We start from the raw sequence: 14,048 nt of genomic DNA on the forward strand, positions 1-14,048 counted from the left end.
AATAGATGTCTTTAAAATGAATTTTCTAGTGAGACTTACGAATGTCATTTAAGAAAGTAAAATACTAATCCAAAAGCAACACTGGCTAGAACGTTCCACTCTATTGCTACAATGATAAAAATTCTCAGATTCCACGGATTAAAAAAATATAGTTAACATGCAGTTATTACAATTTTCTATAATTAAATGGCCCAAGGTCCTTCCTAGCCTAGGTAACACCACAACTTGCTATTACATTACGTGAACACTAGGTAGTGCCGTAACCCAAAGGACTCAGAGACTTGAGCTACTTTGCATATATTTTTCTTCCTTAACCTAGGGAAGGCAGGATGCCTTGGGTCATTGAGCTTGGTCCCTTTAATATTTATACTTAACAGCATCATTTCTTTAGCTAGCTAATGCTGGCAGAAGCTTGTAATATCAGTTTGCTTGCTTTTTTAAATTATGAAAGAGTATTTTGTGATTATAGTATTAAAAAAAAAATCTATAAACTATCACTCAAAATAACCCCACAGACCTAAGGCCGGCAGGAAATGAGAGCGCTACGTTTTGTTCATCAGGTAGAAAGAATACGCCCGTAAAAAAGCACTGCCCCATCACTGCTCAGGGATTCCTGCAGTGGCATACGGGCCCTCGCCTTTTACTTTAAGGGTAACTGATGTGACCTAGAAAACTTTCATTCTCAAATCTTTCTCTAATTAAAACAAGTCATTAACCATTCCAACATTGTTTCTGTTAGGTTTTTAAATGGCCTCAATGAAACTACGTAACACAAAGATTTCTAATTCTTCTTTTCAGTACATGAAAAAAAAACCCCACCATTGAAGAATAAATGGCCATTCAGAAATCGATAGCTTCGAAATACAAAATTCAATTTAGAAAACAGATAAGACAAAGGTCAGGTGATTTCACAATGGCTCCAAACTAATTTTCACAAAGTAGCCACTGAAACTCAATTCCTGTGAGAAGCAAACAGCACTTCCGTTCAAACACGGACTTTGGTATTGTTACTTCCGTTCAAACACGGACTTTGGTATTGTTACTTCCGTTCAAACACAGACTTTGGTATTGTTACTTCCGTTCAAACACGGACTTTGGTATTGTTACTTCCGTTCAAACACGGACTTTGGTATTGTTACTTCCGTTCAAACACGGACTTTGGTATTGTTACTTCCGTTCAAACACGGACTTTGGTATTGTTACTTCCGTTCAAACACGGACTTTGGTATTGTTACTTCCGTTCAAACACGGACTTTGGTATTGTTACTCAGCTGCCAAGGCTACACGTGCTGAGGTGAAGCCCACAAAACTAGCAGGTCACAAACGGAAAGAGCAGTGGTCAGGTCATTTTCTGCCCCAAAAGGAAAGTGCGGAAAGCCCAACAGATGAGAGAAACACTGGGAAGGAAGGAGCTCAAATTATATTAGAAAAATGAGCTTTTCAAAAGACAGCACTGGTCAGTGGTTCAGAATAGACTAGGTTCTGGTTTATCAAAGGCTGGATTCACCGCTAAACCGTTATGTCACCTAGAATCCTCCTCAATCACCATTTGTTCTTAGAGTCTGAGAGCAGAATAACCACATTTAATGCAGCTACTATTCTCTATTGTCAGTTCTGTTCCTGCAAGTCAATCTGGTTTGTTATGAATTGTCTACAAACAACTTATTTCTGAGTTTTATGCCCATGATAAATGAGAAGTTGTTCCTAACTGAGCCACTGGAGAATCTGCTCTGTTAAGAATAGAAACAAAGATATTTTTGGTTAACTTTTCATTACTAGGGAAGCTAAACATAACTAAAATATGTTAACATAATTAATAAAAACTAAACATAACTGTTCTCTAGGAATAAAAAAAATCAGGCTAGCAGTAATTAAACCTCAATAACAGACACAGTTTTCTGACGGGCTACTCTTCACCTTTCAGGAAATCTCAATAGTAGATAGAGATTTGAAATACATTATAAAGTAATTATTTGTATCAACCCTAGTCGGAAGATGCTTCCAAATCTACTCACGAAGCAAGAGGCTATAAACTATTCGTATGAGAAAGCACTGTGTACTGGTCAGAAATCTAACATCAACTCTGTGTATCTGAACACTTGCACTGGTCACACTTCTAAAGCACTGCTACCCTCACACGTAGGCGCTGATGTGAATGGCGGGCGTGTGGTGCATGAGGCAGGGCACTGACAGGCAGAGGTGGTGATACCTGACAGGAGAGGCCAGAAATGAGGCTAGAGATACGCTGCAAAAAGAAAACCAGGTCAACCCGTTTCTTCACTGACTCACCCAGAGGGCTCTCGAAGCTCAGGATCAGGGACTTCGATGGGAAATTTTGTTTACAACTAGAGATGCATTTGTGGCCAGCTCAGCAGATTTTTAAGCAAGTGCTGCAGTTAGCCAATTTGAAAATTAAGAGACCAAAATACAGTCCAAGTAACTGTCATACTTGTAAAATCTAAACCCAGCTCCACAACTGTTAACATGTGAGGGTGTTTCTGGAATTAAGGGTAAGAAAGCTACATGCTTCAAAATTTAAAAAATTATTACAAACAAGTCATTTGACAGAACAAAAAATCTGTGTGTATGTGTGCAAGTTACGTGAGGGTTTCAAAGGATAATTGGTTCATCTGGATTATTTCTTTCTTAAATGTATAACTGGGTACTGGGAAATTCCATCATAATACAGCTCTGAGGTAAAACTTCAGTTATCAAGTGTGCACGGGAGATTAAATATTTATCTTTCTTTTCAGGTGCACCATTTTAATATGAAGTAACCAACACAAGAGTATAGCAATATAAATTGAGAAGTTATTGAGTTCTGGGATCTGACAAACTTGGACACAGACAGAAGCCCAAGGCGACCTACCTGAATGGGTCCTACGGACATGAGCAGGTTTTTCAGCTGGACATCAGTAGTTGATGAAGAAAGCCCTTCCACCGACACGACACAAGGCTGAGGCTTGCACTCCACCACGCGTAAGTTCTGCTTATTTGGCATGAGGCGTCCGCGACCCATCTGCCCTGCTACTCCTCTACCTCTCCCGTACATGATGACCTGGCAGCAACAAAAAGCAACTGTATTCAGATTTTTAAGCTTCAAGCATTTTCAAAGTTATTAAAATATAAAACTGAGCAAGTAATTTAGAATCAATTAAAATATGCCATAAGCTAAAGAATGTTCTACGGTTTTCTACATACTATCAGAAAACGTTCTAATGTCTAAATGGGATGACAATACTCAGCAAATCTAGATACAGGGAAAGGAAAGGAACAGATAAGCTTGACTGTACCTTGGTGCCAAGCAAATCTACTAAAGGGGCACTTTATATGCTATCATCATTTTATAAATGAAGAAACAGATTACAGGGTTAAGACACTTGCTATAAAGTCACACAGTTAAGGATTTCAATGCAGTCCTACAATTCCACCACATTACAAGCCAATTTCAATGGGGACTATCATGGATTGAATTGTGTTCCCCCAAAAATGTGTGTATCCATTTGGTTGGACTGTGATTCCCACTACTGTGTGCTTGTCCTCCATTTTGTGATTGTAATTTTACATTGACAGGATTAGGGAGGGATCATAACACCCCCCACCCCAGGTCACCCCCCGCCCAGATCCAAGGTAAAGGGAGTTTCCCTGGGGTGTGGCCTGCACCACCTTTTGTCTCTCAAGAGATAAAGGGAAAGAGAAGTAAGCAGAGAGTTAGGGACCTCATACCACCAAGAAAGCAGAACCAGAAGCAGAGCAAGTCCTCTGGACGTGGGCTCCCTGCACCTGAGACTCTCCTCAACCAGGGCAGACGGAGGACAAGGACCTTCCTCCAGACCTGACAGAGACAGAAGGCCTTCCCCTGGAGCCAACACCCTGAATTTGGACTCGTGACCTACAAGGACGTTTCTCCAGAGCCGACAGAGACAGAAAGCGTTCCCTGGAGCCAACACCCTGAATCTGGACTCGTAACCTACAAGGACGTTTCTCCAGAGCCGACAGAGACAGAAAGCCTTCCCCTGGAGCCAACACCCTGAATTTGGACTCGTGACTACACTTTTAGAAAATAAATTTCTTTTTGTTAGAGCCATCCACTTGGGGTATTTTTGTTATGGCAGCACTAGAAGACTAAGATAGGGACCTGGTGAATTTTGTATAGTACTAAATTCATCTCCTAACAGTTATAATTTTTATCCAGTCACAACGAGCAAAAATATCATGTATTCAACTTGTGAATATTTACATTTGCCAGGCTGAAAAACGGAAACGCAGGTTTTATAACAAGGATTTCAGTCCTGGCTGCCCGTTCCAATCATTACCACAGTTTTAAAGAACTACTGGAGACGAAGCCAAGATGGCAGAATACACAAACTCTTCCAGGGAGCCCTCCTTACAACAAAGACCTGAAAAAACAAGTGAAACAAGTGTATTTATGACAACCTAGGAGCCCTGAGCATCAAAGGCAAGCTTAGAAAATGAACAGAGGGGCAGGGGGAGGACGAAGCGGTTCAGAAGATGAGAGGAGCCTTCAGGCACCATTCCCGGAGGTGTGGTGGCCGGCTGGTACTAGCATTCGGCTGCAGTTTCCTCAGGGAGAAGCAGCCAGCCACACAGCCTACTCACACCTCCGACAACAGAGAAGAATATCGCTCTCGGCAAAAGCTAAGTACTTGCGTATATTTTACCGCGCCCCCTATCCCCAAGCCAGCTTCAACAGCTGCAACCCTGGGCCGGAGATAGGCACTGTTGAGCACCTAGAGCCATCCTCCCGGCCTTGGGGAAGGAAAAAATTTGCATTTGGGGGAAAAAGATAATTTTCCCGCTCTACTAACCAGGGGAGCTCAGGACAGAAGTGGCTCCTGTCCAGGCATAAACGATCTGTGGACTTTGAGCACCTTTCCCTTCTGCATGGACCAGTGTGGGCCTATTTTGGAAGAACAGGTCCTTGCTGGCAGACTCCAAACGTTTCACCTGTGCTGTGGAGAGATGGGGGTTTGATGTTTTACATTGCTTTGCCTATTAAACAAGGGGACCTACCCACATCAGGGACCTAAGGACTGGTAGTTCCACTCAGGTCACCCAACCACCCGCGACAGGAATCCAAGGATAACTGGTACCTCCAAGCCCTTACAAACAAAAAGTTTGGATGCCCATGATCCGTATGCAGAACCCACCCACCTGCACGCTCTAGGGAACAGGGACGTGCTTTCCTCAGAGACACTCAGAGGTTGGTTCTCAGCCTCCTACCTTGTTCAGAGCGTGACCCCCTGCTGCAATCAGATACGGGTATATACTCCAATCACCCCTGCCCCTCTAAGGCTGTAGAACACAGCCTGTACCACACACGTGATGATCAGCTACCTGGAAACCTGAACTGAATTCATAGAAGAAAACTGATGGACTCCTAGACTGATATAACTGATAACAGCTCTAGCCAGCTGGGGACAGGACACCACAGCTCCAAAGGTGAAAAAAATAAAGCTAGCTCACTCAAGCAATCCATAGGGGTATACCAAAACAAAACAAGAAGCTACGACACAGTAAGCAACCATAAACTAATACAATAACTTACAGGTGGCTCAGAGACAACAGTCAATATCAAGTCACATAAAGAAACAGAGCACGATCACCTCAACAGACTCTCAAAACAAAGAATCCAGAGATCTTCTAGATGAAAGTGCATTCCTGGAATTACGAGAGGCAGAATACAAAAGATTAACATATAGAACCCTTAAAGACATCAGGAAGGAAATGAGGCAAAACGTGGAACAAGCCAAGGAACACACAGAAAGCAAATGAAGTAATTAGAAAGATTATTCAGGAACATAACGAAAAATTTAATGAGCTGGAAAACTCCATAGTCAGACAGCAACCAGAAATTCAGAAGATTAGCAATAAAATTACAAAAGTAGACAACTCAACAGCAAGTCAGAGGAGCAGAATTAAGCAAGTAGAAGCCAGAATTTCTGAGTTCAAACATGAATCACTTGGCACTAATATATATGAAGATAAATCAGATAAAAGAATTTTTAAAAAATGAAGAAACCTTAAGAATTACGTGAGACTCCAACCAAGAGAAATAACCTACAAGTGACTGGAGTACCAGGACAGGGAGGGACAACAGAAAATAACAGAGAGAACTGTTGAAGATTTGTTGGCACAAAACTTCCCTGATATCGTGAAAGATGAGAAGATACCTACCCAAGATGCTCATCGAACTCCACATAAGGTAGACGTTAAAAGAAAAGTCACCAAGACAGATTAAAATCAAACTTGCCAAAACCAAAGATAAAGAGAGAATTTCAAGAGCAGCGAAGGATAAACGAAAGGTCACCTACAAAGGAGAGCCAATAAGAATAAGCTTGGACTAGTCGGCAGAAGCCATGCAGCCAAGAAGGCAAAGGGATGACATATTTAAAAAACTGAAGGAAAAAAATTGCCAGCTAAGAATCATATATCCAGCAAAACTGTCTCTTAAATATGACGGTGAAATTAGGACATTTCCAGATAAGCAGAAGTTTAGGGAATTCATAAAAACCGAACCAAAACTACAAGAAATACAAAAGGGAGTTCTTTGGTTAGAAAATCAATAATATCAGATATCAACCCAAGACTAGAACACTGGGCAGAGCGATCAGAAGTCAACCCAGACAGGGAAATCAAAAAAAACAAAGCAAGGTTATTTAAAAAAAGAAAAAAAAAGCTCAAAACAGGGTAACAGCAATGTTATTATATAAAAGAAAACACCATTAAAACAATAAAGAAGGACTAAGAATTGTACGGCAATACAAAGAAATAAAAGTTAGGTTTAAAATTAGAAAAATAGGGGCAAATAATAAGATAACCACAAAGGAGACAAATTAGTCTACTAATCAAAATGAAACACAAGAAAAAAACAGAGACTCAGCAGAAACAAAATCAACAAAAATGAGTACGAGGAAAGGACAATATATAAAGATTATCTACTCGCCACATAAAATTAAGTGGGGAAAAGAAACTGTGAACAACACACACAAAAAAAAAACATCTAAATGATAGCACTAAATTCATACCTATCCATAATTACACTGAATGTAAACGGACTAAATGCACCAATAAAGAGACAGACAGTGGCAGAATGGATTAGAAAACACGATCTGTCTATATGCTGCCTACAACAGACACAACTTACACTTAGAGACACACACTAACTAAAACTCAAAGGATGGAAAAAAAATATATCAAGCGCACAACAACCAAAAGAGCAGGAGTAGAAATATTAATTTCTGACAAAATAGACTTTAAAGTTAAATCCATCAGAAAGGATCAGGAAAGATACTATATAATGAATAAAGGGACAATACAGCAAGAAGATATAACCATATTAAATATTTATGCACCCAATGACAGGGCTGTAAGATACATAGTCCACAAAAACAACCTTGAGTATATCCCACCTGAATAGATTTTGTGCGCTGGACATTAATGACTGAAGACCAGATGACTGATGGGGTGATGTCAAGGATATCACACACGAAGAGAGCAAAAGGTCATGCAAAAGACAGCAAAGAAAGAAAACATCAAAATGGATGTCAGAAAAGACTCTGAAATGCACCCTTGGTACAGAGAGGAGCTAAAGCCAGTGGAAGCAATGACGAAGTAAAAGATCTGAACAAAAGATCTGAAAGGGTAGCTTGAGAAGACAAGTATTATAATGACATATGCAAAGACCTGGAGATAGAAAACCAAAAGGGAAAAACACACTTGGGATTTTTCAAGCTGAAAGAACTGAAGAAAAAATTTAAGCCTCAAGTTGCAATACTGAAGGGTTCTATGGGCAAAATATTGAACGACTCAGGAAACATCAGAAGAAGATGAAAGAATACACAGTCACTATGCCAAAATGAACTGGTCAACATAAATATTTCAGGAGGTAGCGTACGATCAAGAACCGGTAGTACTGAAGGAAGAAGTCCAAGCTGCGCTGAAGACACTGGTGAAAAACAAGGCTATATGACAGAGTACCAATTAAAAGTTCTAAGAAATGGATGCAGCACTGAAGGTGCTCGCTCATCTACGCCAAGAAATTTGGAAGACAGCTACCTGGCCAACCGACTGGAAGAGATCCGTATTTGTGCCATTTCAAAGAAGGGTGACCCAACAGAATGCGGACATCACTGAACAACATCATTAACATCACACTCAAGTAATATTTTGCTGAAGATAATTCCAAAGCAACCGTAGCAGTAAATCAACAGGGAACAGCCAGAAATTCAAGCCAGATTTAGAAGATGACGTGGAATGAGGGAAATCGTTGCTGGTATCACATGGATCTTCACTGAAAACAGAGAATACCGGAAGGATGTTTACCTGTGTTTTACTGACTAAGCAAAGGCATTCGACTGTGTGGATCGCAACAAATTATGGATAACATTACGAAGAATGGCAATTCCAGAACGCTAAATTGTTCTCACGAGGAACCTGTATATAGATCAAGAGGCAGTCGTTCAAACAGAAAAAGGGGATACTGCACAGTTTAAAGTCAGGAAAAATGTGTGTCAGGGTTGTATCCTTTCACCATACTTGTTCAATCTGTATGCTAAACAACTATTCCAAGAAGCTGGACTATATGAAGAAGAACAGAGCATCAGGATTGGAAGAAGACTCATTAACAACCTGTGATATGCAAATGACACAAACTTGTTTGTGGAAAGCTAAGAGGACTTGAAGCACTCACTCATGAAGATCAAATACCACAGCCTTCAGTATGGTTCACACCTCAACATAAAGAAAACAAAAATCCTGACAAGTACCAATAAGCAACACCATGATAAACGGAGAAAAGGCTGACATTGCCAAGGATTTCATTTTTTCTTGGATCCACAATTAATGCCCATGGAAGCAGCAGTCAAGAAACAAAGCAGTGTATTGCACTGGGCAAATCTGCTGCAAAAGACCTCTTGGTATCTGTTTGAGGACAAAGGTGTGCCTGACCCAAGTCATGGTATTTTCAATCCCATGCTAAAGCTGGATGAGGAATTAGGAAGACCAAGGAGGAAGTGATGACTCTGAACTATGGTGATGGTAAAGAATACTGAATATACCATGGCATGCCAGAAGAAGGAACAAATTTGTCTTGGGAGAAGTACAGTCAGAACGCTCCTTAGAAGCAAGGATGGCCAGACTACGTCTCACATGCTTTGGGCATGTTATCAGGAGGGATCAGTCCCTGGAGAAGGACATCATGCTTGGTAAGGCAAAGGGTCAGCGAAAGAGAGGAAGGCTCTCAACAAGATGGACTGACACAGGAGTTGCAACTGTGGGCTCGCGCACAGCAATTATTTCGAGGATGGTACAGGACCCGCAGTATTTCATTCTGTGGTATGCAGTGTCTGTCTCTGAGTGGGAACCAACTCAATGGCACCTGACAACGACAACAACAACAAGGTATGGCCCAGACTGTAGTATTTTTTAATGTCGCCTGGGGTTCAAAAACCCACTGTTGTAGGATCTTTAACAAAGGAGAAGACAGATGATAGTTCTGGTATTTTCTCTTAATTAGGAAATAAGGCACCTATGCCCAAGTGCTCTATCTAAAACAGAGCTTCTCCAGCTTAGGACAATAATGCAACACAGGAGCTAGAGTCGTAGTGATTAGCAATTTCTAGGCTTTCTAGATATTCTACCATAATTGTATCCTAGAATTTGGACAGAAAGGGACAAAAATGCCCTGATGGTCATTAAAAGGGTACAGAGAAAATGACATGGAAATCTAAATCCAACTTTAGGACTTGAATGGCAACAATATAAAGGGAAACCACTACAAAATCACAGCTTTTCTAAATACTCTGAAAAAGGTAAAATTATTCCTAAGCAGAAAATTTTTGAAAAGTGCAAAGGGATATTTCCAGAGAAGCCATATTGGATGTAAACATAAAAAGCAGCAAGTTACACTGGCTGGAAACCCAGTAGTAAATAAATATTCTTCTATTATAACTATAATCAGTTACAGTATTAATAATTATATACCTTCTACCTAAAGCTTTCTTATACGCATTTGGTATCTTCTGTATACTTACTTGTGTGTCAGGTATGTAACCTCTTACAGAATCCTCACAACCACCCACATAAGGTGGAAAACATTATTATCCTCATTTTATAGGAGTGTAAAATGAGGTTTAAGATGAAGACACTTGGGCACCTTATTTATATATATACGTGTGTATATTTCTTTAAGGTCCTTCTCATCATGTACCCAGGGATAACACTTGAATACAGAAAATCTAACCAGGAACAATCTTTGAAGACTGTACCTGTAGACAGCACTTAATCTGTCTCCACAACTGGTCTGCTGCTGCAATAATGGAATTTTGTTTGCTCCTACACCATAAAGTATTACTGAGATAATACTTAAATACTTCAAAAAAGACCCCCAAAATTTGCTTTTAATATTAATACCACTAGTAGCACCAAGATTCGCAGACAGGATGAACCAGTAGACTTCAAAGGCTTCCTGGAAGAAGCTTGAAGCAAGGTAGTGCCGCCCCTCTTTCTACCTTGCCAAAACCTATCAAGGTGAGGTGTGTGTGGCTCCCGCACCAACCAGGGATGTTATCATTTGGCTGTCCTTCCCCCAGACGTGGAAAGGCTCTGTGGAAATTAAAAAGATGCTTCTCACTGGAAGCTGGGGGGTGGGAGGGCTGCTGTATTACTAATCTGTAATGTGACACAATGAACCCTCCTTTTGTAGAGGAAAATTTAAATGTATCACACAAAAAAGAGAACATTTATCCCCACAGAAAGGAGGTCTACGTGGGGTCCCATGCTTCTTATCTAACAGACTGAGCTAAGACAAGGGCAAGTACTCCTCCAACCCATCAGTAACTCCCAGTCTGCAGGTCTAGGAAAAGCCCCTTTCTTAACCAAATTACTTAACCTCCAAAAGCCTGGGTATCCTATCTGTAAATTGGGGATACTAATTATGAAGTGATCCATGAAAAGACACATGACGTTACGCATATGAAACACGGTGAACTAATGAACAGAGGAAGGAAAGCTTCACCGTGCTGAGTGTTGTACACGTGTTCTTCTTGCCTTGGCAGGAAGCAGGGATTCTGGCCGCGTAGACAGCTGAGAGACTCAGGCAAACCACCAAGCACTTGCTTATGCATGATCTACGGCGGTTGTACCATTAAAAAAAAATCATGAAAGGAAAAGCTCTACTGTGAGCATTTTAACGTGTTTTCAAAACCAGAACAAAGAAAATCCTGGCTTATTTTTTGTTTATTTGAGTACTGCTCTGTGCCAAGCACTGCATATTCGATTTTCTTAACCAACAGGGTATCTAAACATCTACAGAACAAAGCCTTCACATTTCTAACGCTGCAGACAAGACAATCGGCAGTACCTTTTTCGCTGGGTGGATTCCCTGAATGCTTTTGATTCCTGGAGGAATAGCTGGGTGCATGTGGGCGGCCACTGGCGAGTGCTGTGGCTGCGGAAGGGTCCCCTTGGTCAGCGTGACCTTCCGGGCAGGCTGCTGTCTCCCTTCCGGAGGCTGAGGAAGCCGCTGGGGCTGGCCCTCTGGGTGGAAAAAGCCATCAGTCTCTCCTCCCTGCTGAAAGCAACAAGGCATCACATGCTGTTATGTATCTGCTCCAACAAACACTGGTTTCTCAGAGATCAGGAGAGTCGGTCTCTGCTGGCAATTAACCGAGAAATGACAATTTCAAACAAGGATATAACCAAACTAGTCTTTTCATGAGAGCCATAGAAAACTTCACATATGCAGCATCAGGTTTTAACCAGGAGCCCTGGTGCTGCAATGGTTAAGCGCTTGGCTGCTAACCCACCAGCCGTTCAGAGGGAGAAAAGACCTGGTGATCTGCTTCCATGAAGATTACAGCAGCCAACTCTCTGGGATGTTCTGCTCTATCCTGTAGGGTCGCTATGAGTTGGATTCGACTCGAGGACACGCAACAGCCACAAGGTTCTAACAATATTTTCACAATTTAAAATGCTGAAGATCTCCTTTAGTTACTGTATCCATTTAAGGGATCTGCAATTAAAATGCTGCTTAACCCAGTGAAATACTAAAAACTTCATATTCAACAGGCATTTTTCATTCTCAAGAGCAGTCTTGCTAAAATCTGACAGTTTACAATAGCAGTGATTTTAAAACTTTTAACCCTTACTCACACCTAATGTTAAGTGGGTAATTACCTCGACTCATCCCAAAGGTTTCTGCTCAAACTGGAAGGTAAGGACCAGTTACCACAAAGAAAGAGAGCAAGTAGCAGTGAAGAATGAGGCATCACGATTGGAGGAAGACTCATTAACAACCTGCGTTACGCAGATGACACAAACTTGCTCGCTGAAAGCCAGGAGGACTTGAAGCACTCACTGATGAAGAGCAAAGACCACAGCCTGCAGTATGGATTACACCTCAACATAAAGAAAACAAAATCCGCACAACTGGACCAATGAGCCACATCATGATAAATGGAGAAAACACTGAAGATGTCAAGGATTTCATTTTACTTGGATCTACAATCATTACCTATGGAAGCAGCAGTCAAGAAATCAAACTACATATTGCACTGGGCAAGTAACACTGCAAAAGAGCTCTTTAAAATGTTCAAAAGCAAAGATGTCACTTTAAGGACTAAGATGAGCCTGACCTAAGCCATGCTGTTTTCAATGGCCTCATATGCAGCAGGCAAAAGCTGGAAAATGAGTAAGGAAGATCAAAGAAGAATAGATGCCTTTGAATTACAGCGCCGGCAAAGAATACTGAATGTACCATGGACTGCCAGAAGAACGACCAAGTTCTGTCTTAAAGTACAAACACAATGTTCCTTAGAAGCAAGGATGGCGAGACTATGTCTCATACACTTTGGACATGTCATCAGGAGGGATCAGTCCCTGGAAAAGGCCATCATGCTTGATAAAGTAAAGGGTCAGTGAAAAAGGGGAAGAGCCTCAACGAGATGACTTGATATAGTGACTACAACGATGAGTTCAAACATAACAACAATTGTGAGGATGGTGCAGGAGCGGACAGTGTTTTGTTCTGTGGCACAAAAGGTCTCTATGATTCAAAACTGATACCACGGCACCTAACAACAAGTAGCAGTGCCTTTCTTCTCCAATGGAGATAATAAATTGAACACTCGCAGTCATAGTGTTCACAGGAGTTGAAGAGCATCCCAGTATCACTGGCTGAAAACACCTCCTGTCCTGCAGGAGTGTCACAAGGGCCGTTACCAACTACAGAGTGACCAGATTTCAGAGAAGAAAAGCATTTATTCTATTAAGACCTTTAGTAATTTTAGAAATACCCCAATCTAGCTTTCTTTCTTTTTTTAAAGTAATGTTTCCTTATTTCCTTACCTTAAAACTTGTTCATCAGCTTGGAATCAATTACACACACAAGCTGCACTATTGATGTTGTTTATGATACCACCCATCATCATCAAAGTGGCTGATGGCTGCCTGTCAGCTATGTTCAGTATTAAGTATAGCACCACCACCCCCCCCCCCCCTAAAAAAGAGTACCTGGAGGTAGGGAAAGAAAAAGTAGACAGCAAGAATACCAGATCTTGTCCTGCTAAATTATGTCATCTTAATAGAAACAGATACTTAAACTTGAATGATATCCAGGCTTTTATTAGCATGAAGTGCTGCTCTTTACAGAAATAGGAGTGTATTTTGTCACTGCTCAGTGACTCTTCCGCACACAGGCTGCTCAGCTATGCCAGTATTTCCAATGATAACTGGGTAAGTCAGCTTAGCAGCAGCCCACAGAATCTTATGTCTCCACCCACCCAAGCAAACACTTACCCTTTAGAGACAATTTAAGGAAACAAAGAACTCCACAAAGGGAAGGAAGCAACAGGGGCTAAAACAAGATGGGTGCAGATAAGATGTTTGCAAAGACTGCCTAAAGTAATGTGAACCTAAGAAAATGTGAGATTAAAAATGTCACTCCTGGGCCCCTGAGGGGGCAGGAGAGCAGTGGGATGCAGACCTCAAATTCTGGTAAAAAGACAGACTTGATGGTCTGAGGCTAG

At 41.2% G+C, this 14,048-nt stretch overlaps 1 protein-coding gene across 5 annotated transcripts in view; it reads right to left on the reverse strand.

The window, feature by feature from the left end:
* RBM33 (RNA binding motif protein 33) overlaps positions 1–14,048 on the reverse strand; it is a 205,707-nt gene that overhangs the window by 25,305 nt on the left and 166,354 nt on the right. For 2 of the 5 annotated variants that reach the window (XM_049863167.1, XM_049863165.1), the window contains 2 exons: positions 11,384–11,590; positions 2,870–3,058 (listed from right to left, as the gene is read on the reverse strand). In XM_049863167.1, coding sequence (XP_049719124.1) covers positions 2,870–3,058; positions 11,384–11,590 — 396 coding nt within the window. Of the gene's footprint in view, positions 1–2,869; positions 3,059–4,829; positions 4,974–11,383; positions 11,594–14,048 lie in introns of those variants that run through there. The other 3 variants (XM_049863166.1, XM_049863164.1, XR_007514470.1) reach the window with 2 other exon arrangements.

The sequence above is a fragment of the Elephas maximus genome, chromosome 20 (genome assembly GCF_024166365.1).
Source record: "Elephas maximus indicus isolate mEleMax1 chromosome 20, mEleMax1 primary haplotype, whole genome shotgun sequence".
Classification (NCBI taxonomy): domain Eukaryota; kingdom Metazoa; phylum Chordata; class Mammalia; order Proboscidea; family Elephantidae; genus Elephas; species Elephas maximus.